Source organism: Amblyomma maculatum, chromosome 1 (assembly GCF_055883805.1).
Source record: "Amblyomma maculatum isolate TAMU_Amacu chromosome 1, ASM5588380v1, whole genome shotgun sequence".
Classification (NCBI taxonomy): Eukaryota; Metazoa; Arthropoda; class Arachnida; order Ixodida; family Ixodidae; genus Amblyomma; species Amblyomma maculatum.
The window spans coordinates 457,590,302-457,615,075 of NC_139344.1; the positions used below are offsets into that span (position 1 = coordinate 457,590,302).

General features: G+C 46.6%; 1 protein-coding gene and 1 long non-coding RNA gene across 2 annotated transcripts; one reads left to right on the forward strand and one right to left on the reverse strand.

Moving 5' to 3' along the window:
- Nucleotides 1-384: 384 nt before the first annotated feature.
- LOC146209740 (uncharacterized) lies at nucleotides 385-3,493 on the forward strand. The gene is made up of 2 exons (XR_014707343.1): nucleotides 385-501; nucleotides 593-3,493. It is a non-coding gene; the product is annotated as an uncharacterized LOC146209740 (long non-coding RNA).
- A 6,860-nt stretch (nucleotides 3,494-10,353) lies between these two features.
- On the reverse strand, nucleotides 10,354-11,612 carry LOC146209741 (uncharacterized). The gene has a single exon (XM_084587451.1). The coding sequence runs from the start codon at nucleotides 11,000-11,002 to the stop codon at nucleotides 10,436-10,438; it is 567 nt and encodes a 188-aa protein (XP_084443577.1). The 5' UTR covers nucleotides 11,003-11,612; the 3' UTR covers nucleotides 10,354-10,435.
- Nucleotides 11,613-24,774: the final 13,162 nt, after the last annotated feature.

The following is a 24,774-nucleotide window of genomic DNA, read 5'->3' on the forward strand; positions in this document are numbered from 1 at the left end:
ACGCCGTGCCCCCAACTAGGGACAATCCGACCTAGGGATTGCTAGGGATTCAGGGCGACTGTCCAGCAAAAATCCAGGCAACACTGGCATTATTCATGGCGAGTTTTAGCCGCTCCCCATTCCGCTTGCTACGCGTGAATGGATCTCATCCTCTATGATATCAGCTAGCCGCGACTCTCGATGAGGTGCTACGAAGAGTGTATCCGTTCTAACATAGATCACGGTCTTCACTTAGGGTTGTGTACGGCAAACATCGCTGTCAAGCACATAGCTGCAGGCGATATGCTACGTACTGCACCAGCTCCACCAGCTGGCATCGAGATACGCACATTCACGAGCAGCTTTCGCTTCGCACTAAACTATCACCTCGATCTGCCCGTAACGCGAGCGAGCTATTCCTAGCATTTACGCTGTCTTAGGTCCAGCATCGACCTCTGAAGATCTAGCGCCGGCACAACACACACACACCTCGTCGTGCAGCTGAACATTCGGCAGTCCAAAGTATGTGAAATGGCATTATGCTCGTTCCTCACATGCAGACCGAGGAAACAGGATGTTTTTAGCTAAATTCTTCGTTTAAATTCTACCTCAGAGCCGTGGCAGAAGACATGCCGAATCTACTAGAGGCCTGCACATCGACTCGTCGAGGCGAAGACCTACTGCACCGCACCGCAAGAGTGCACAACCGGAAAGCCGGAAGCGTGAATGATCCGAATTCCCTGTGAACAGCAACGTTCTTTGGTATATAGGGGATTACTTGACTAAAGTGCTTAGGCTGCATCTTTTTCTTGTCGTTGAAGTTTGCGTACATGTAGTTTAAACCCCCGCATGCTCGAGGTTAGCGTGACCCGACTGAACGGCCGCGCAGCTTTGAAACGATCGGGATCGATATGCATGCATCGCCGGGCTTAGGTACGCGGTAGAAAATGTGCGCTGCACATTTCGTTGAAGAAGCTGACTCTTGGAATTTTGCAGAGTGTGCCATGCAAGCGATCGTTGCTACAACCACGCATCCATGTTCCCACGGCTGGCCTACCCCGAGGCGCATAAATGTTCAACCGTGGACGTATCAATGATCGAAGAGAGGACAGATTTTCACAATATTGGGCGCGAAATCGATAGCTACCAGTGCTCAGTGTTAGAGAAATTCTGCCTTGATCATGCGCAATTCAGTGTTTCAGGTGTGGTCAGTTTGAACAGTTCGCCTTTCAAGTCAGCGGCGCCAGCGATGGATCGGCGGAGCGATTTTCCACGCTACACCGCTGTCTTGCTAGAAAGCCTATCTAGGCGGCGTTTGACATTCACCTGCTTTTTGTTGGCCCCGTAATTGAAAGCAACGCCTTCAGAAACGCGTTAAATGTTCAAAAATGTATTCTCTTCAACAGTTTCACTCCAGGCTGTCAAAGCAGGCGGACGTTGATAAAACAGTTGAGCACTCCAGTCTTTAGAAATCTGTACAATCACCTTCAGTTTGTAAAATTATTGGAATAGGTCACTTTCCGATCGCTGGGACATAGACCCTCATGACAGCGCTGTCACGTGAATAAGGACCACACCAGGCCGAAAGCTTGTCTCATATAACATAGCTAACCAAGGTATACCTTACAGCATTGTGTTGATTTTTATGGTGCCTAAGCGACTAATGCTGCCATGCACCAAGAACAAGGTTTAATGTATTTATTTTGTGTGTAATGACTAAAATGTTCTTTAGGATGTAGCTTTTTTAGGAACATTTTAGGAAACCAAAAATGCAGGAAATTTGCACGTCTCTCCTAGGATCATGCTGGGATGGAAATGGATCTGTTGGAAATTGTACAAAATGTTTCCTCTTTTCTCGACTCTGGCGCATGTGTAAGATATGGTTTATTGTTAGTTCATCTCCACACTCCTTGCATATTGGTTTGTCCTCTTTCATAAGTATGAAGCTGTGTGTGAGGTGTGGGTATGTGTTTTGTGAAGATGACCTAAAATGGCTTCCATGTTGCGTTTTTGATTACTGCATGATTTCCATTCCTTAATGACAGGTTTGACAAGTGTAGTTTGTAGTTTATTTCAATGTTTCAAAAATCCTGCCATTTCACTCCCACTTTTCTTTGTACAAGCTTCTTGGTATCTTCATGCAGCATATTCACCCTCTGTAATTTAGCATTGCGTCAAGGTAACCTGGTTATTTCTTTTCATCACCTTTCAAGACTACTGTCCCGATTTCATAAAGTTTCTGACGACAGGAACTCCTTGGAAGTCATAGAAATAAATGAGATCCACAATATGAGCTATCTAGGGTATGCATATACATGTCCATCGCTCAGTGGAATGGCGTCAGTACGCTGTTACAACAGGTCTTGAGATAACAACCATTGTCTGAGGTGGTCCTTTAATGGGCATTGAAATGCTATGTAACTACAGGTACTGATAGAACTCTTGATCATGTTATGTGATGATGCGATCCTTGCATGAATATAGGTATGCTATGTAACTACAGGTACTGATAGAACTCTTGATCATGTTATGTGATGATGCGATCCTTGCATGAATATAGGTATACATTTCAGAATCTGCAGTGCACCACTTGACCATTTGCCACCAGTTTGTGTGAAAATGTATTTTTCATGCATGTTAACCAGTGTTTAACAGATGACCCCTGTGCACAAGCCAAAAGTGCCACGAGCCAAATGTCACGAGGCCACACGACATGGCAGGAGCTGTTAAGCCAAGCTTACAAAGTTATATTTGAAATATTTCAGCTTCAACGTTTCAGCTCCAATTAAGAAAGGTTGAGGCTTACAGAGGTCTATGCTAGGTTGTCTATCACCTAACAGGGCAGCCTACGACCGTATGCTAATGAGTATATCTGAGATAACAGAGACATGAATTAAGGAATTAGTAGTAATGTTTGTAGCAAAGGGCATGTAAATTAACGAGAATCCGCAGTGGGATCTGCAGACAAGAACCATTAACGCTGGCACACCATACCCTTACAGGTGGAGATTAGGAGTCTCCCTAATTTTTTGTCTGCTCAAAGCTTGTCATTTCCTTCGTTCTTCCAGATGAGGAAGATGTGAAAATGATAGCATCTAAAATGCCAGAGACCGTAGTTAACAAGGATGCTGATCCCAACAGCGTAAAAAGGAATTTCAGAAAAGATGGGTGACTAGTAATGCTGGCAACAGTTGAAACTAAGTGGAAAGGCATGAAATTGAAATGCAACATATGCAGAGATATGTTGCGAGACGACCAGTCTGTGGTGTGCGACATCTGTCTCCGTTAGTTCCATCAAGTGATTGGCCAAAGCAGATGGGGCTGGTGGTTTTGTGATAAGCGCAGTGTAGTAGCATAGATGCAACCTTGCCCATTAATAATTCGAGTGGAGTAAGTGCATTGTTTTGTTTTGTTCATGGTTTCCATGAAAACATTATGAGAAATTTTTTCCTAGAGAATGTTTGCTGAAATGTGAATATAATGTGCAATAAAACTAGTGTTTTCTTGCTGTTTACTTTTCCTTGTATACATTAGTTCTGTGAAGAAAACCACAGGCTAGAAAGAAATGTAATGGCATGCATTTTGATACTTGGCCCCGTTGTGCTGGCTCAGTAGTTAGAGTGCTTGGCTGCTGAACCCAAAGATGCAGATTTGGTTCCAGCCACAGCAGGGACATTTTAATAGAGGCGAAACAATAGGCCGTCATGCACCGTGCGGTGTCAATGCATGTAAAAGAACCCCAGATGGTCGAAATCATACCAGAGCCCTCAACTATTGTGTTCCTCATAGCCGTAGTTATTTTGGGATGCTAAACCAGATATATATCACATCATACTCTGAGTAAGATGCTATTCATGGTCAGTTAATCATACACTAAATGATCAATTTTTTTTCTGCATGGTACAGCAGCTGTTGTACAATTTTACTTTAGCCTTCATGAAGAATATCACACTGGCTCCACATGGCCTTCTGTTGACCCTTGATATGCGTCACAATCACACACCCGAGTATGTATTTGTCTAAAGGCACCTATGCATGCAAGGAGGGGACCGTTACTTTCCACTTGTCAGAACTGAAATGCATGATCCACATCATTTCTGTAATTCAACTGCTTGCTATTTGAACTGTCCAGCATTGATGCAAGTTTCAAAGAACTGCAATTAGCAAATTAATCTAAGCAGCAAACCATGCCAAGAACTGCTTCGGTTTCATCTTTAGCAACTGTTTGGGAACTAAAATTAGCCAAATGTTGCAAAACATAGATGAGAGGTTACAAAATCTAAAAAACAATGCAGCCTACCTGTGGCATGTAGGGTTTCACATCCTAAAGTGACATATGTAGCTATGAAGAATACCGTAGTGGAGAGCTCCAGCCTAATTTGACTGCCTGGGCTTTGTACTTTGAATTGACATCTTGCAGAAAACAGAAGCATCTGCATTTCACCTGCACCAAAGTGCGACTGCCATCACTGGTATTAAACATCACGACCTTGGGGCAAGTAGCCTAACGTGCCACTAAGATGTCGCAGCGTGTACGTACATGCTATACATGTCAACCTTTCTAGCATTAAAGCTGTCACATGCATGGCAGATATTCATGTTCAGCTTTGGACTGACAAGTTTAAAAGTGTACTATTTGTGTTTGTCTAGCGTGAAAAACAAAGGAAACTAAGGAAAAACGAAAAAAAAAAATGAACATAATATGTTGAAAAAGCATTAGTCATTAACACATAAAGCATATTCGTTCCTTTATTAATGATAAAGTGGCCTTCAACAATAGTACAAAGCCTGAACATTTAGAAAGGTGCTGTGCCAGGCAGCTATTTTACAGAAACCTGAACCATTTCACCTGTAGTAATACGCATCCCGGCGGTGTGGGCTGGGCACTTATTTTTCGGTGCACTCCAACATGCGAAAACTGCATCGTGCATTCCCATTTTCCGAGTTTTGAGCTCTGTAGTACAGGCTAACAAATTGTCGATGACTTATTTTCGTCTGATTGTTGTACAGCGCGTGTAAATAAATTACCACTGCACCTAATAAACACTGACATGCACGTGCAACATCGCCGATCATAAACGGACACACTGATGTCCGTCCGGACATCGGCGCACTCATCACAGCACTCTTCGTAGTCTCACACAGCACTCTAGTAGGACGTAATCCGTAATCACAGCATCTCACGGTAAGCACAAACTACACCTCCAGTTGTACAACAAACACGAATGACGCGATGCTTGGGCTAGAGACACGCCGGCGGTGCCCAGCTTTTTCAGCGCCGCTTGTACTACGTAGAACTTGCAGCACCAAACCTCAATGCGAGCAGAAAGCGATGCGTTACGTGACGCATCTCATCACAGATGGAAGTGAGGAAACTTTGAAGAATCAAAACTACATAATTACATAACGACCGTCGTAGACGTTAATCCACATAATAACGAGGACCAAATGAGCGGGCGTGCGGGCCGCGGGCTGGCCGTCAACACCGCGATTACATGCGCTCTGGTCGTGCTTGCCACCCTGCCGCGGTCCAACTCACGTAAACCTATCATCATGCCATCACGTAGTATATCACCCATTCTAGGCACTATTCTTGCCACTGTACTATTCTTTGTAATTTCACATTTCACGCATGCAGTATGTAGTACATACTTCTTACACCTCGCACGTACCGTCTTTGCCAAAAGTAAGCAGGCTGCATGTTTTGCTTCTCGCTCGTATTCTAAAGACGACATGGATTCCCAGAGGACCACAACTTGTTAATAAGTGAGGGCAGGAGCTCGCCTTTACTTTGCACAGATTTACAGCTTCAGAAATGGTACGAATTCTCCACTACCTGACCTAAAAGCGAAACCCGCAGCCTGGTTACTTTTGGCAAAGACGGTACACCTCATACCAATTTCGATTTGGCTACATATGGCTACCATGTTGTTGCTACAACCACATCTGAGTCCGGCTTTCCCGACGGATCCCAAGGCCCATATCGGAGAAAAATGCGTTGGGTCCGTCGGAAGAACCCTACCGATCGGGTCCGTCCGCCGTACCTCTGAAAAATATTTCCCGGATCCGTCGGACGGATCCCGAAGAAAAACGCACCGGGTCTGTCGGACGTACCTTTAAGACCATTGATCGGGTCCGTCCGACGTACCTTTAGCCACAGCCTTTAAGAAAAGGAGCCCAGTGTTTCGATCAGGTACCGGAGATAGTCTGTGCAAAATTCTACAGCGACACGCGCGCCGTAAAGCATCGAAAATACAATTCAAAGCTCCCTCATGCTCTCCTTTGAGAAGCCAGCTTCACCGCTCCCTGCGCTGGCCCGACGGGCCCCGATAACGACGTACGTATCGGGAACGACGTCCATTGGTCCGTCTAGCTGACTGACGGGAGAAGGATGGGTGTCTACCACTCGCAGCGCGCTTTTCCCTCGCCACGGCCAGACTGAATCCAGCAGCGCGCGCTCCCTCGACCGTTTTTTTTTTTTCGCGCTCGCGGAGAGCCACGCCCCACCTCCCGCCAAACGCGGAGGAGGAAGGGGGATTTGTATGGCGGAGGCTAGACGACCTCGGGCAGGAGAGTGAAAAACCTTTGCGAGGGAACGGAAGGAGAGAGGCAGGATAGAATCGGGTGATTGCGGTGGCTGTAACTGCGTTATTAGTTACTCTTTTCAAAAACATTTTGCGGCCTTGCGTTCCAGGGGCGAAGTCTCACAGTCATCGGGGAAGAAAATATTTTCGACCGGAGGGTGGACAGTGGGCCTTTAAGGGCGTCGTATATAACGCCTACGACATCGGAACTCCGGAGGAAGTCTGCCAAGGCTTTATCAAGCGGAACCCGAACATCGCCGTACTAAACTCAAAGAGAATTTGCAAGTCAAGATCTATCCTAATCACCTTTCGAGAGAAAAGGCTCCCAAGACAAGTTTTCTACTGGGGATCAGTGTTCACCGTCTACCCGTACCAAGAGCGGGTGGAGACATGTTACAACTGTAGGAAGACGGGGCACAGGACGGATGTGTGCTACAAGCCACGCCTAGAGCGTTGCCGCAGATGCGGCGAAAACCACCCGGAGTCAACGGATGGAGAACTACCGACGTGCAAGCCCGAATGCATTGTATGCACATCACCGGCAGTAGGAATTGCGAGTATAGGCTGCTCAAGACACGGCCCCACAAACCGAAGAACGACCTAGGGCAACATGACTCTGCACACCAGCCACGATCGCGGGTCAACGACAACCACAAAGGCTACTGGGGGAGAAGTAGGTCGAACTCCTTTCCACCCCTGCCGGCGACAGGAGACGGAGTCGTCGGCTCAGGTCCTGACCAAGTCAAAGGAAGGAGTCCAAGCAAGTATGGAGACACAAGCAAAAAGGTGAGCTGACCAGTAAGACCTAGCTCCCCTTGGGAAACGGCTCGGGAGAAGGAACTGGTAGAACAACTCGCTAATAGGGACATAGAGCTTGAAACCATAAAGAAGGAATTGGCAGAAATGAGGAAACTTATTATTAATCACACGAAAATGCAGAGGGTACTCGACAAGTCACCTATTCAGAATTCACAAAGCACTAGTCAATCGTCTCCATGTAATACTAACTGAAAAGTGATGTAAACACACACTAAAAAGGTCCTAACCGCCGGAAATGATATTACAGATTCGAGGTTGGCCCACATGTGGGAAGCACACAAGAGCCATACGAAAAGATGGAAGAAGCAGAGGCGCAATAGAAGGCTAAAGAAGAGGATATCTACACTTGAACGACAGATAGAAGAATACGCGAACGAACTTCAGAGTCAACACTGGGGGCAGATTTGCAATGAATTGAATGGAAAACTTTGGTGTAAAAACACGTGGCAACTTCTTCGCCACTTGCTAGATCCAGGACAAACTAAGACCGCCGCTCAAGGACAGCTGAAAAGATTGGTTCATAAATACCAGGCCATGGCTGAAGATCTCATAGAGGAACTGAAGAGCAGATACCTTAATACGTGCAAAGGGGGTTCATCTGCACCATATCGAGGACCAGAGAACACAGAGCTAGATAGAGACATATCAATAGCGGAGGTATGGAGAGCAATGTGTCAGCTAGGAACCACATCAGCAGCGGGAGCAGATGGGGTCCGCAATAAAATGCTGAGAGACCTAGATTTAGTATCAGTCACGGTACTCACAGACTTTCCTAATGCGGTATGGAAACGAGGTAGAATGCCTTCAGAGTGGAAACATGCTAAAGTGGTCTTCATTCCGAACCCTGGGAAGAAACTTGAAGTAGGCAACCTCAGGCCGATATCGCTAACATCGTGCCTAGGGAAGCTGATGGAGCATGTAATACTAAACCGACTTCGGGAGTATGCAGAGGAAAGGAAGGTATTTTCCGAAACAATGCTAGGTTTCAGGAGCAAGCTGCCCACGTAGGATGTAATGATTCAACTCAAAGCAGACATAATTGACGCGCCCAATAAAGGGGGCACAAAAACTGTACTTGGCCTTGATCTACAGAAAGCCTTTGATAATGTCAAACACGAAGCCATATTAAATAATCTGGAGGAAATTGCCCCTGGCAAGAGGATTTACATTTACGTTAGGGATTTTCTAACTGAAAGAACAGCAGAAATAAGCCTTAGAGACATCAGGTCTGAAACAATTAAGCTAGGAGACAAGGGCACCCCACAAGGCTCAGTTCTTTCCCCTTTCTTCTTCAACCTAGCGTTAAAGAACCTCCCACCATTACTGAAAACTGTGAAAGGGGTGAAACATACGCTATATGCTGACGATGTCACGTTATGGACATGCACAGGCAACGATGGGGAAATAGAAAGAAATCTTCAACAGGCAATCGACATTGTTGAAGAATATGCGGAATGTCATGGCTGAAATGCTCACCAAGCAAATCGAAACTTCTGGTAATCCGAGGAACAAAATAACGCAATATCAGCGCTGAAGACATTTTGGTGGAATTAAATGGCACACCGATAACCAGAGTGGACAAAATCAGGGTCTTGGGACTGATAGTCCAAGACAATGGAAAGAACACAGAAATAATAAATCGACTTAAGTCAACAATTAACATGACAACCAAGTTGATAAGGCGAATAGCCAACAAAAGACGCTGGGACAAAGAGAAAGATTTGTGCCGAATTGATCAGGTTTTTGTGATAAGCAGATTAGTGTACATCATCCCCTACCTCAAGCTAGGGGTGGCAGCAAAGAACAAAATTGAAACGATCATAAGGCAGGCATATAAAGCAGCACTGGGGCTACCCCACTGCACCCCTACGGAAAGACTTCTTAAACTGGGGGTCTACAATAACACCACGGAACTATGCAAGGCACATATAATAACACAGCTAAAGAGGCTCGCCGCCACATCCACGGGATGGAAAATCCTGGGTAAATTAGGACTACAAGATTGAATCTCTGAAAGAAATGCACAAAATTGCCGACTGAAGTAAGCAACGCACTTACTATTAAACCGTTACCAAAAAACATGCATCCTGCTTTTCATGAAGGCAGGAGAAAAGCAAGACCAAAGGCCCTTGAAGCCAAGTTAGAAGGCTCTAAATACACTGTTTATGTAGACACGGCGGAATACAAAGGAGGCAACTCTTTTGCTATTGTGGGCGTAAACAACTCGGGTAAAACATTAATGGCAGGTTCAATAAAAACAAACTACTCAGGGACAGTGGAGGAGGCGGCTATCGCCAAGGCGATGGTCAGCACCAAAGCGGTTACCATAATTAGCGACTCCAAATCTGTAAACAATTTGGCGAGGGGCATGATCTCAAAGGAGACAGAGCGAATTTTAAGATATAAAGACTGGAACCAAAAAGACGTGGAATTACTATGGGTGCCGGCACACTTGGGGAACAAAGGAAACGAGTTGGCTCACAGTATAGCTCGAGGTTATGTCAGTCGAGCAGGGAACCAGACTGATTCCCCCAATTTCTCGAGAGATGCACTAATCTCATTTCATGACTACCCTAATCACTTTAAATTAGAAAGGGGGATATATCCTCCACCAGACAGGAAACTAGACAAAAGGCAGGAAGTAATCTGGCGTCGGCTCCAGACGCGTGCCTTCTTCAGCCCTTCTAAATTCGAGCACATGTACCCAGCACAATACAATCCAAATTATAAACACTGCGGCGAAATAGCAGGATACGATGGTGGTGGTACAAACTTCAGTCAATCAATCAATCTTTATTTCAGTTTGTACATACAAACTGGGGATGGTGAGAAAAAAGCAGTGAATTATGCACCGCTTGACGGGCCTCACCACCCCTACAAGTCAGCAGTAGGCACAAGGCAAGGACAACCACTGGTCAAAAAAAAAAATGAATACAAGTGCATTTACAGGACAAGGTTGACAGAACATATCTCATAACTGGCAGCAATAATAGACGCAGAAGACCGTGAGGCTATAACACAGAGTGGCACAGTACGTTCAAACACAATTGACATCACTGTAGCATAGATTGCTGAATAAAGCTTTTACGAATGGAAGAAAAAGACATAATATTCACTTGGTCACTCAAAGGGGTATTTAGGAACTTTGGCGCAATAAATCTCAACATACAAAACCCATAGTTAGTTCTGCACTTTGGTAATGCAAACCTACTCTGCAGTCTGATGTCGTATGATGAGTGGTGACATGTAATAGGAACAATTTCAGAAAAAAATGAATCACCCTTTTTTATCGTTGATTTATAGAGACATGTAAATCTGTAGTCAAATAATTTGTTGAAAGGTACAATATTATAATGTAGGTAGATGTGTTTAGTAGGCGGATCATACGTCCCGTTGACAATTGCGCGAAGCATTTTCTTTTGTAATGTTTGCAGTTTAATGACATTGGATACCGTTGTATGGCCCCAGACAAGAAGGCAATAGCTAAGGTGCGAATAAAAAAATGCATAATATAAAGTAATTTTAGTTTTGATAGGTAGAATATGCCTGTTACGTGAAGTAATTCCGACAATTATAGAAAGCTTTAACACAATATTATTAACATGGGCATCCCATGTCATCGTACTGCTAAACGTTACACCTAATGATTTGAATGTGTCCACGTACTCGATTTCACTGCCATTGAGGTATAACGAGGGGCGGTAAAGTACTTGTTTTCCTTTAGGAAGGAAGAGTACTGCTTTAGTTTTTTCTTTGTTTATCTTTAATGAGTTGGCTGATGACCATGTGGCAAGCGATAAGAGCGTGCGATTCGCGGTGTCTGCTAAGCTTTGTACGTCTTTGGAAGAAAAAAATAGGCTGGTGTCGTCTGCATATATAATGTATTTTGCGTGGTTACTGATATTAGGGATGTCATTTATATATATATTAAACAGGAGTGGCCCTAAAATGCTGCCTTGAGGGACGCCATTCGAAATTCCTAGAATCTGTGAAGAGGAATGATTAATCACCACATACTGAGACCGTGAATTCAGATAAGATTTGATTAGGCTGAGAGCATGTCCGCGTATGCCATAGTTCTCTAGTTTTGCAAAAAGAATATCGTGATTTAGGCAATCGAAGGCTTTACTGAAATCAACGAAAACACCGAGAGTTAGAAGCTGTGACTCAAAATTATTTAAAATGTATTCCTTTTGGACGAGTAGCGCATGCTCCGTGGACCTATTTTGTGTAAAGCCATACTTACAGTCGGTTATTACGGAATGTTTCTGCAGAAAATGTTGCAAACGGATGCGAATCAGTTGTTCTAAACCCTTAGAAAAGTACGGAAGTACAGACACTGGCCTATAGTTTCCCAACTTGTTCGCATCGCCTTTTTTATATATCACGGCTACCCTGGCTAGCTGCATGTCAGTAGGGAAATGAGCTGTAAAAAGTGCGGTGTTGTATATATAGGTTAGGCATGGCGTAATTATGTCAAGAATGTACTTAACTGGTCGGCTCTGTATATTATGTGCATCAAGACTGCAGGTGTCTTTTAATTTTCGGCATATTGCAAAAACTTCACTTTCGTCCGTTGGTCTTAAGAAGAGAGATGCCTCTATCTTGTCACTCAAGAAATTCGCGATTCCGGCATTGAATTGGCTATAACCTACTTCGGAAAAGAATTTATTAAATGCATTTGCAAGGCATGAACCTGAGGTCTCTTTACCATCGATTATTAAGCTCGTTATGTTCCTGCTGTGTGTGTTTCTATTTAAAACTAAGTTTAAGCGCCTCCATTTTTCTTTGGGATTTCTAGAAAGCTGGATATCAAACAAGTTGTTATAGTAAGCGGCTCTAACTATCCTAATTTCTTTATTCAGCTGATTGCGCAATGATTTAAATCTCGCTAGTACGTCCGCATCTCTCGTTTTAATGAACTGTGCAAACATCTTGTGTTTCTTTTTCACGAGTCGCGTGAGGCGACGGTTCATCCACGGCTTACGAGCATTTTTGCATGGCGTTATGTCAACCACAGGGAAGCAGTCATTGTACAATAAGAGAAAAATTTGCAGAAATTTGCGGTAAGCGCCCTCGGCTTTATTTTCTCGGTATACGGGATCCCAGTTCACTAAAGCAATGCGTCTCCTAAATTGCTCAAGCCTTTCTTGAGAAATAAGTTGCCGTCGAGCCTGTGCGTTTGCCTTCGTACGGATTTGTTTGTCTAGGCGCAAGAAAACAGGTAAATGATCACTGATATATCTATTGCGATCCGGCCCGAAAAGAGTGTACTGGGACTGTTTGTGGAATCCAGTCGCTCCGAGAAGCGCAGAAAGCTTTTGCTGTGCAGGACTTACTCTGTTAATATCTATGTTGAAGTCTCCCGCTATACAGGAAATAAAGGTTTCTGTGTTAAAAAAGAATAATTCGCACTCAAAGCGGTCAAAAAACGTGGCTAAGTTTCCCTGGGGGGGCCGGTAAAGAACAGAAAACGTTTGGCGGGCGGACTTCACAGTGAGCATTTCGATATCACCATTACAGAAGCAGTGATCAGATAACAGTTCACAGGCGTACGTGTTTTTCGCTAGCAGCGCAACGCCTCCCCCACGTTTTGTAGCACGGTCAACATAAAAAGAGTTATACCCCGGTATTCGCAGAACATCGGTGTCATGACGATACCATGTTTGGGTTAAACAGATGATATCAAACGATATCCTTAAGCCTGCCAAAAATTGTGTCATTTGGTCAGCTTTGTTCATGGCAGATTGCATATTGAAATGTATTAACATGAGTTGGTTATTTTCATCTAGGCTAACATGTTTATTAAATTGTGAAGGTGTGAAAAGAGGTGCAGTGCTCGATACATTTTCCAGAGGCAAGAAAGCAAGAACAACATCAGTGTGATGAGTAATGACGCGTCGCCTTACGTCATTTTTAGCAAATCGTCATGACTGTTAATCCGAACGATACCAGAAGTCTGTTTTTTCGCGCGAGTATGCTACCGTTTTTTGTCCACACGAACTTCCAAGACACTTCCCCTTTCCTTGCAATAGTGGCACCAAGAAGGCGTTTGTTGTCTGGTGTCAAATGTTCATTGACGTAAATTCGTTGAGCAGGGCCAGTGAAACCAATATCAGTGGTTGACAGGGTTGCTTTCTTTGCTGCCTCAAGAAACTGGTTCCTTTTCGTACGGGTCGTGAATCTTACAACGAGATTAATGTCTTTGTTGTTTCTGGTTTTAACGCTGTGCGCGATGTCAATGTCTGCAAGGTCGAGAGGAATGCTGGTGGTTTGTGCGATTTGCAAGGCTATTTCAGCCGCTCTGTCTTTAGCGGTGAGTGGCAAGCCCTTTATCTCCACATTATTCAAACGGCTGTATTGCTCCAGCTCAACAATTCTCCCTTCAGCTTTAGTTAGCCTCTCAGTTAGGTCCTTATTTTCCTGCCTTAAGGCAGCACATTCCTCCTTTGTCCTCTTGACCTCTGCAGTCAGAGTTTTCAGTTCAGATGGAGCATTTTTGAAAGGCTGTGGCTAAAGGTACGTCCGACGGACCCGATCAGTGGTCTTAAAGGTACGTCCGACGGACCCGGTGCGTTTTTCTTCGGGATCCGTCGGACGGATCCGGGAAATATTTTTCAGAGGTACGGCGGACGGACCCGATCGGTAGGGTTCTTCCGACGGACCCAACGCATTTTTCTCCGATATGGGCCTTGGGATCCGTCGGGAAAGCCGGACGGATCCGAGATCCCCAGATGTGGTTGTAGCAACAACATGGTAGCCATATGTAGCCAAATCGAAGTTGGTATGAGGTGTACGCATGGTGTACATACGTACGAGGTGCAATAAGTATGTATACATACTGCATGCGTGAAATGTGAAATTACAAAGAATAGTACAGTGGCAAGAATAGTGCCTAGAATGGGTGATATACTACGTGATGGCATGATGATAGGTTTAAGTGAGTTGGACCGCGGCAGGGTGGCAAGCACGACCAGAGCGCAAGCGCATGTAATCGCGGTGTTGACGGCCAGCCCGCGGCCCGCACGCCCGCTCATTTGGTCCTCGTTATCATGTGTATTAACGTCTACGACGGTCGTTATGTAATTATGTAGTTTTGATTCTTCAAAGTTTCCTCACTTCCATATGTGATGAGATGCGTCACGTAACGCATCGCTTTCTGCTCGCATTGAGGTTTGGTGCTGCAAGTTCTACGTAGTACAAGCGGCGCTGAAAAAGCTGGGCACCGCCGGCGTGTCTCTAGCCCAAGCATCGCGTCATTCGTGTTTGTTGTACAACTGGAGGTGTGGTTTGTGCTTACCGTGAGATGCTGTGATTACGGATTACGTCCTACTAGAGTGCTGTGTGAGACTACGAAGAGTGCTGTGATGAGTGCGCCGATGCCCGGACGGACATCAGTGTGTCCGTTTATGATCGGCGATGTTGCACATGCATGTCAGTGTTTATTAGGTGCAGTAGTAATTTATTTACACGCGCTCTGCAACAGTCAGACGAAAATAAGTCATCGACAATTTGTTAGCCTGTACTACAGAGCTCAAAACTCGGAAAATGGGAATGCACATGATGCAGTTTTCGCATGTTGGAGTGGACCGAAAAATAAGTGCCCAGCCCACACCGCCGGAATGCGCATTCCTACAGGTGAAATGGTTCAGGTTTCTGTAAAATAGCTGCCTGGCACAGCACCTTTCGAAATTTTCAGGCTTTGTACTATTGTTGAAGGCCACTTTATCATTAATAAAGGAACGAATATGCTTTATGTGTTAATGACTAGTGTTTTTTCAACATATTATGTTCATTTTTTTTCGCTTTTCCTTAATTTCCTTTGTTTTTCATGCTAGAAAAACACAAATAGTACACTTTTAAACTTGTCGGTCCAAAGCTGAACATGAATATCTGCCATGCATGTGACAGCTTTAATACTAGAAAGGTTGACATGTATAGCATGTACGTACACGCTGCGACATCTTAGTGGCACGTTCGGCTACTTGCCCCAAGGTCGTGATGTTTAATACCAGTGATGGCAGTCGCACTTTGGTGCAGGTGAAATGCAAATGCTTCTGTTTTCTGCAAGATGTCAATGCAAAGTACAAAGCCTGGGCAGTCAAATTAGTCTGGAGCTCTCCACTACGGTATTCTTCATAGCTACATATGTCACTTCAGGATGTGAAACCCTACATGCCACAGGTAGGCTGCATTGTTTTTTAGATTTTGTAACCTCTCATCTATGTTTTGCAACATTTGGCTAATTTTAGTTCCCAAACAGTTGCTAAAGATGAAACTGAAGCAGTTCTTGGCATGGTTTGCTGCTTAGATTAATTTTCTAATTGCAGTTCTTTGAAACTTGCATCAATGCTGGACAGTTCAAATAGCAAGCAGTTGAATTACAGAAATGATGTGGATCATGCATTTCAGTTCTGACAAGTGGAAAGTAATGGTCCCCTCCTTGCATGCATAGGTGCCTTTAGACAAATACATACTCGGGTGTGTGATTGTGACGCATATCAAGGGTCAACAGAAAGCCATGTGGAGCCAGTGTGATATTCTTCATGAAGGCTAAAGTAAAATTGTACAACAGCTGCTGTACCATGCAGAAAAAAATTGATCATTTAGTGTATGATTAACTGACCATGAATAGCATCTTACTCAGAGTATGATGTGATATATATCTGGTTTAGCATCCCAAAATAACTACGGCTATGAGGAACACAATAGTTGAGGGCTCCGGTATAATTTCGACCACCTGGGGTTCTTTTACATGCACTGACACCGCACGGTGCATGACAGCCTATTGTTTCGCCTCTATTGAAATGCCTCTGCTGTGGCTGGAACCAAATCTGCATCTTTGGGTTCAGCAGCCAAGCACTCTAACTACTGAGCCAGCACAACGGGGGCCAAGTATCAAAATGCATGCCATTACATTTCCTTCTAGCCTGTGGTTTTCTTCACAGAACTAATGTATACAAGAAAAAGTAAATAGCAATAAAACATTAGTTTTATTGCACATTATATTCACATTTCAGCAAACATTCTCTAGGAAAAAATTTCTCATAATGTTTGCATGGAAACCATGAACATCTTACAAAAACAAAACAATGCACTTACTCCACTCCAATTATTAATGGGCAAGGTTGCATCTATGCTACTACACTGCACTTATCACAAAACCACAAGCCCCATCTGCTTTGGCCAATCACTTGATGAAACTAACGGAGACAGATGTCGCACACCACAGACTGGTCGTCTCGCAACATATCTCTGCATATGTTACATTTCAATTTCATGCCTTTCCACTTAGCTTCAACTGTTGCCAGCATTACTAGTTACCCATCTTTTCTGAAATTCCTTTTTTACGCTGTTGGGATCAGCATCCTTGTTAACGATGGTCTCTGGAATTTTCGATGCTATCATTTTCACATCTTCCTCATCTGGAAGAACGAAGGAAATGACAAGCGTTGAGCAGAAAAAAAATTAGGGAGACTCCTAATCTCCACCTTTAAAGGTATGGTGTGCCAGCATTAATGGTTCTTGTCTGCAGATCCCACTGTGGATTCCCGTTAATTTACATGCCCTTTGCTACAAACATAATTACTAATTCCTTAATTCATGTCTCTGTTATCTCAGATATACTCATTAGCATACGGTCGTAGGCTGCCCTGTTAGGTGATAGACAACCTGGCATAGACCTCTGTAAGCCTCAACCTTTCTTAATTGGAGCTGAAACGTCGCAGAACATATTTCAAATATAACTTTGTAAGCTTGACTTTACAGCTCCTGCCATGTCGTGTGGCCTCGTGACATTTGGCTCGTGGCACTTTTGGCTTGTGCACAGGGGTCATCTGTTAAATACTGGTTAACATGCATGACAAATACATTTTCACACAAACTGGTGGCAAATGGTCAAGTGGTGCACTGCAGATTCTGAAATGTATACCTAATATGCATGCAAGGATCGCACCATCACATAACATGATCAAGAGTTCTATCAGTACCTGTAGTTACATAGCATTTCAATGCCCATTAAAGGACCACCTCAGACAATGGTTGTTGTTACCACAAGACCTATTCTAGCAGCGTACTGACACCATTCCACTGAGCGATGGACATGTATATGCACACCCTAGATAGCTCATGATTGTGGATCTCATTTATTTCTACGACTTCCAAGGAGTTCCTGTCGTCAGAAACTCTACACTTTATGAAATCGGGACAGTTGTCTTGAAAGGTGATGAAAAGAAATAACTAGGTTACCTTGACGCAATGCTAAATTACAGAGGGTGACTATGCTGCATGAAGATACCAAGAAGCTTGTACAAAGAAAAGTGAGAGTGAAATGGTAGGATTTTTGAAACAATGAAATAAACTACAAACTATACTTGTCAAACCTGTCATTAAGGAATGGAAATCATGCAGTAATCAAAAACACAACATAGAGGCCATTTTAGGTCATCTTCACAAAACGCATATCCACACTCACACACACAGCTTCATACTTATGAAAGAGGACAAACCAATATGCAAGGAGTGTGAAGATGAACTAACAATAAACCATATCTTACACGTGCGCCAGAGTCGAGAAAATAAGAGGAAACATTTTGTACAATTTTGCAACAGATCCTTTTCCATACCAGCATGATTCTAGGAGAGACGTGAAAATTTCCTGCATTTTTGGTTTCCTAAAATGTTCCTAAACAAGCTACATCCTAAAGAACATTTTAGTCATTACACACAAAATAAATACATTACACCTTGTTCTTGGTGCATGGCAGCATTAGTTGCTTATGCACCATAAAAATCAATACAATGCTGTAAGGTATACCTTGATTAGCTATGTTATATGAGACAAGCTTTCGGTCTGGTGTGGTCCTTATTCACGTGACAGCGCTGTCATGAGGGTCTATGTCCCAGCGATCGGAAAGTGACCTATTCCAATAATTCTACAAACTGAAGACGATTCTACAGATTTCTAAAGACTGGAGTGCTCAACTGTTTTATCAACGTCCGCCTGCTTTGACAGCCTGGAGTGAAACTGTTGAAGAGAATACATTTTTTAACATTTAACGCGTTTCTGAAGGCGTTGCTTTCAATTACGGGGCCCACAAAAAGCAGCTGAATGTCAAACGCCGCCTAGGTAGGCTTTCTAGCAAGACAGCGGTGTAGCGTGGAAAATCGCTCCGCCGGTCCATCGCTGGCGCAGCTGACTTGACAGGCGAACTGTTCAAACTTACAGCTACTGACCACACCTGAAACACTGAATTGCGCATGATCAAGGCAGAATTTCTCTAGCACTGGTAGCTATCGATTTCACGCCCAATATTGTGAAAATCTGTCCTCTCTTCGATCATTGATACGTCCACGGTTGAACATTTATGCGCCTCGGGGTAGGCCAGCCGTTGGAATATGGATGCGTGGTTGTAGCAACGATCACTTGCGTGGCGCACTCTGCAAAATTCCAAGAGTCAGCTTCTGCAACGAAATGTGCAGCGCACATTTTCTAACGCGTACCCAAGTCCGCCGATGCATGCATATCGATCCCGATCGTTTCAAAGCTGCGCGGCCGTTCAGTCGGGTCATGCTAACCTCGAGCATGCGGGGGTTTAAACTACATGTACGCAAAATTCAACGACAAGAAAAAGATGCAGGCTAAGCACAAAGAACATTGCTGTTCACATGGAAATCGGGTCATTCGCGCTTCCGTCTTTCCGGTTGTGCACTCTTGCGGTGCGGTGCAGTAGGTCTTCGCCTCGACGAGTCGATGTGCAGCTCGCCGCAGTAGCAGCGCAGGCCTCTAGTAGATTCGGCATGTCTTCTGCCACGACTCTGAGGTAGAATTTAAACGAAGAATTTAGCTAGAAACATCCTGTTTCCTCGGTCTGCATGTGAGGAACAAGCATAATGCCATTTCACATACATACTTTGGACTGCTGAATGTTCTGCACGGCGAGGTGCGTGTGTGTTGTGCCAGCGCTAGATCTTCGGAGGTCGATGCACGACCTAAGACAGCGTAAATGCTAGGAATAGCTCGCTCGCATTACGGGCAGATCGAGGTGATAGTTTAGTGCGAAGCGAAAGCTGCTCGTGAATGTGCGTATCTCGATGCCAGCTGGTGGAGCTGGTGCAGTACGTAGCATCGCCTGCAGCTATGTGCGTGACAGCGATGCTTGCCGTACACAACCCTAAGTGAAGACCGTATTCTATGTTAGAACGGATGCACTCTTCGTAGCACCTCATCGAGAGTCCGGCTAGCTGATATCATAGAGGATAAGATCATTCACGCGTAGCAAGCGGAATGTGGCCGCGTTCGACGTGCATATAGCCATGAGCCTGTATATCGACGTCCGCCGTATCTTTACAAGAATCGAATGGATACGTCGGACGTACCTTTAGACACGCAGCGTCAGAACAAAATGTTATGCTCTGATTCATTGAGCGTATTTCGACACGCATTTCGCGTTTGAAATCAATGGCTTTCATGACTTCAGCAGTGGCAGTCGACATCGTCAACAAAAATCACACGGCAACCAGTCGGCAGTGGCAGGCAGTGGAAAATTTGGTCGAGTATAGGTAAATACAATGCTGGTGCACTCACCTATGAAGCACAAATAAATAGCATGGGAAGCAGTTAGTTGTCTGCACAACGTGCCATCGCCGACTGGACGGCAGATCCGAAGAGGGGATGCTTATGTAGCCTGGGCAGCACGTGACGTCACTACGGCCCTCGTGGCTGGCGGCTCTCGTAGGCGTTGTAGATACGTTGCTCTTCCGCACGTGTCTTCTGGCGCAATTTCCTGGTACGGTTGTAGAAGCCCTATGAAGCACAAATAAATAGCATGGGAAGCAGTTAGTTGTCTGCACAACATGCCACCGCCGACTGGACGGCAGATCCGAAGAGGGGATGCTTATGTAGCCTGGGCAGCACGTGACGTCACTACGGCCCTCGTGGCTGGCGGCTCTCGTAGGCGTTGTAGATACGTTGCTCTTCCGCACGTGTCTTCTGGCGCAATTTTCTGGTACGGTTGTAGAAGCCCTATGAAGCACAAATAAATAGCATGGGAAGCAGTTGTCTGCACAACGTGCCACCGCCGACTGGTGGCACGTGAAGGCCAAAAAAACTTAAAAAAAAAGTAAAATTATGTTGCCACCGCTCCGTGGGTGGCCTTCCGGCTGCTGGTCGTGACCTCCAGGTCACGCCTGGCGGCGACTTCCGCTGCCCAGGTCGTAAGCCACTGTTGAATATGCGGCTCCGAGCTGTCCAAAGCAGCCTCCCCCAGCTGCGGGCTGTTTATTTGCCAGGAGACGGGGGGGGGGGGGGGGAGTGCGCCGGACAAGAGTAAAGAATGTGAGCATAGTCTGCTCGGGGAGAGCTGCAAAGCGTGCATTAGGGCGAGATGGCACCGGGGTGAATAAGGGCAAGGCGTGCAGGGGAGAGTAAAGTGTGGGCCTGTAAATGGCGCCACGTATTCTGTTCGATTTTAGATAGGGACTTGTGAGGGGGAGGGAGGGATAATCGGGAGTTGCGGTAGTAGAGGGTGATGTCATGGAAGGTGAGGAGGGAGTCACGCGTGTCCATCCCAGGGTGGAGGGGGCCAGCTCGGTCGGTCATCTCGTGAGTGACAGAATTTGCCGCCTCATTTCCAGGGTGCCCCACGTGAGCCGGAATCCAGAAGATATTGGATAGGTCGGGAAGGGGGGGGGAGGAGTGCTCAAGGATATTGAGCACAGAGGAAGAGATTCTGCCCTTTGCAAAGTTGCGGACTGCGGTCTTAGAGTCGCTAAATATTAAAAGGGCCGGTGTGCTGCCAATGGCGGGGGCGATGGCTGCTTTCTCTGCGGCAGTGGAATTGAGAGCAGGGAGAGTGGCAACGGAGAGGAGTTTTTTTATTAGGAACAGTGGCCAGGGCATAGGCGGGATGCGAGAGGTAGGGTGCCGCATCAACATACACGGCGTCAGACCGTGTACCGTACTGGCACCAGAGGGTGGAGGCGCGGGCAGATCGGCGAGCGGCATAACGCTCAGGGTGCATGTTCTTGGGAAGGGGCTTGACAGTGAGCATGGAGAAAAGGGAGCTGGGCAAGGGATGGGTGACACAGACAGGGGAGACAGGGGCCAAGCGAAGGGAAGTAAGAAGGGCTCTGCCAGTGGTGGTGCGATATATACGATCAATTTGTGCCACGCGATGGGCCTCCACATGTTCTGAAAGAGTATTGTGGACGCCCATCGCCAGTAAACGAGAAGTGGGGGTGGAAGTCTGAAGCCCGCGAGAGGTGACTTATAGGTTTGGCGGATGAGACAGTTTACCTTGTCTTTCTCGGCACGAGAGAAAAAGAGGTAGGAGAGGGAGTTGACAAGGCGGCTTAGCAAAACGGCCTGAACAAGACGACGGAGGTCGTGCTCGCGCATGCCGTAGTGTCGGTCAGCGACCCGCCGGATCAGCCGTACCGTCTGCTGGACGATGGTAGTAAGACGGGAAAGGACAGTAGTGTGTTTGCCATTGGATTGGAGAAAGAGACCGAGAATACGGATGCAAGAGACAGAAGACATTGGATGTCCATCAATGGTGACGTTAAGGTTAGGAGATGAGATTGGAACTATGCCTCGAGCCAGGAGGAGCAGGAGCTCCGACTTGGACGGGGAACAAGCTAGCCCGACCGTGCGAGCATAATCGGCGACCGTTTTTGCGCCCGCCTGGAGAGCGGTTTCCATCTCTCCAAGATTGCTGGTAGTCACCCAGTTGGTGATCTCATCAGCGTAGAAAACGTGGGAGAGGTTAGGAATGGTAGCTAGAGCACGTACCATAGAGAAAAGAGCGATGTTGAAGAGAAGGGGAGAGAGAACAAAACCCTGGGGTGTACCTCGATTTCCAAGAGGGAAAGCGGGAGAGGAGAGGGTGCCGAATGAGATCTCAACCGTGCGATGGGAAAGAAAAGCCTTGATGTAACCACGGATCCGGGAAACAACGTTAAGGGTAGAGAGGGCATCTAGGATGGCGGTATGGAAGACATTTTCAAATGCTTTCGTCGGGTCCAGTGCCATGATCGCGCGAGTGCGCTTGGTGTGAAGAGGGTGAAGGACCTCTTCGGAGAGCTGGAGCATGACATCCTGGGTAGAGAGGGATGGTCAAAAGCCGAACATCGAATCGGGGAAAAGATGGTTGTCCTCGAGGAAGCTCTGCAAGTGGTCTAGAACGACATGCTCAAAGAGCTTACCGAGACAAGAGGTGAGCGAAATAAAACTGAGATTTTGAATGTCTATGGGTTTGCCGGGCTTGGGGATGAAGGTTACCTTAGCGTGGGTCCACTCAGAAGGCAGAGTGCCTTCGTGCCAATGTTTGTTAAAGAGGTCCGTAATGGCCTCTAGGGATGATGTGTCCAGGTTACGGAGGGCGTCGTTAGAAATGTGGTCTACTCCTGGTGCGGAAGTGGTGCGGAGCTTATGTAGCGCCATACAAACCTCCCCGAAGTGATATCTGCGTCAAGCGCAGAACTTAGGGTGCCAATGTAGGAAGGGAGGGGGGATGGAGGGGAAGTGCAGAGATAGCGATCTCGGAGTGCAAGAAGGAAATCGGAATAGGATAGCGGTGAGGATTGTAGGATGCGCGTCACATCCCTGCGTTGCGTGGCCTTGGTATGCGACGGATCAAGGAGGACACGTAGGAGCGTCCCCGTATCCCCCAGATCGAGGTTACCAGCCATGCGGTCGCAGGTCTGGCCCCACTGCTGCCTGGTGAGATATGCGCAGTGCTCCTCAATTTCCATACCCCGTTGGGCAAAGGGGAGGCGTAGTGAGCGGTCCTGTTTTTGTGAAAGCCAGCGGCGGTGCAGGGAATGATGCGCCTAACATGGGTCAAGGAGGCAGCTGTCAGCAGTGGAGGAGTGAGGAGGGGGGGACGGTAGAGGTGGCGGATGAAACATCTTTGAGCAAGGTGGCAGCCCATTGAGAAAGGTCTGAGATGGCGGTAGGGGCATGTTGCCGTGAGTGGCGGAACCGATCCCAGTCGACTACCTGGCTCAGACGCTGGCGAGAGGATAGGGTAGGAAGAGATAGATGGACAGAATATCGTGGTCGCTGCCGAGAAAGACCCAGATGTTCGTCCGCGCTGCGTTCGAGACGTTCTTGCAGATAGAAAGGTCCGGATTAGGGTTGCGTTGGATGCTGGAGCCGATGCAGGTTGGGTCAGAAAAATCATTAAAGACGGATAACTGTTCGTTCTGGACGAATGTCCACAGCGCGAGACCTTTCCTACAGTTCCTGGGATAACGCCAGCTGACGTGATGTGCATTGAAATCCCCAATAATGAGGAACGCGTTGCGATGTGCGCGAGAAAGGGCTTTGCGTAGAAGGAGGAGGAGAGGAGCTGAAGGTGTGCGAGAAGGGTTGTAGACATTAAGAACAGAGACTGGAATCCTGTCGCCGCCGGGGGAGGATTTCTAGGAAAAGATGCGTGCACTCTGGAACGTCGAGAGGATGCTCTATCGCCGTGTAGTTGCGGTGAACCAGAGTGGCAATGTTCGGGGGGATGCGGAAGGAGGGTGGAAAGCAGAGAAGTGGCGCAGCTTAACTGGGGAGAAAGTTTTTTGGAGGGCGATTAAAGCGGGGTGGTCGGAAGGAGGGATGCTCTGTAGGTGGAGTGGCAGCGCGTTCCGCTTTCCGCGGAAACCACGCCAGTTCCACTGCCAGAAATTAGGGCGTGAGGGGTGTCTGGCCATCACGAGGCCTGGGTGCCCCTGCTGGTGCAGGGGGATTGCGAGATGATGAGGAGGGGAGGAGGGATGACACCATTAGGGTCGTCTGGGCAAGTTCGGCTTCGTGGGCACTTTAGCGGGCCTCATTTCTGGCTATGCGTTCGTTAATTTGTTCCATCCATTTCTGCGTGTCGGTACGCAGGGCAGAAATTGCGGCCGTGAGGCGTTGCTCATGGGCATCAAGAAACGATGTTGTGTGGCGGATGACGACCTCCACCTCCGGGGTGGATGGGGGCTCGTTGGTGGATCGCCTCTTTTGTGGAGGGCTGCGGGAAGGGGAGATGACGCGGGAGGCGGGAGGAAGCATTGGAGGAGATGGACATGGGGGCGGGAAGGGGCGGCGGCGGCTTTTGAGGGACAGGTGGTGGGGGTATTGTGGGGGAGGGGTGGGGAGTTGGGGGTGCCCTAACAATGCCTGCAGCTGTTGTTTTAGCAGGGCAATATCCCTGTTTTGAGCAGCGACTTGAGCTTTAGACTCTTCTTTTTCGGGGTAGGGGGTGGGAGGCTGCAAAGGCCGGCTCACCTGGGAAGAAGTCGATGGGATGTCTTGGCTCGGCAGTGGCGGAAAAGAGACGGAGCGCCTGCGGGGGCTGCGTTCTTGGACCGCAGCCCGTTCTTGGGAGTTTGACCGCTGACAGCGTCTAGATGGACG

Bases quoted from the DNA above. Each gene is read 5' to 3' on its own strand.
- LOC146209741 (XM_084587451.1), bottom strand. From the start codon at position 11,002: ATGACATGGGATGCCCATGTTAATAATATTGTGTTAAAGCTTTCTATA.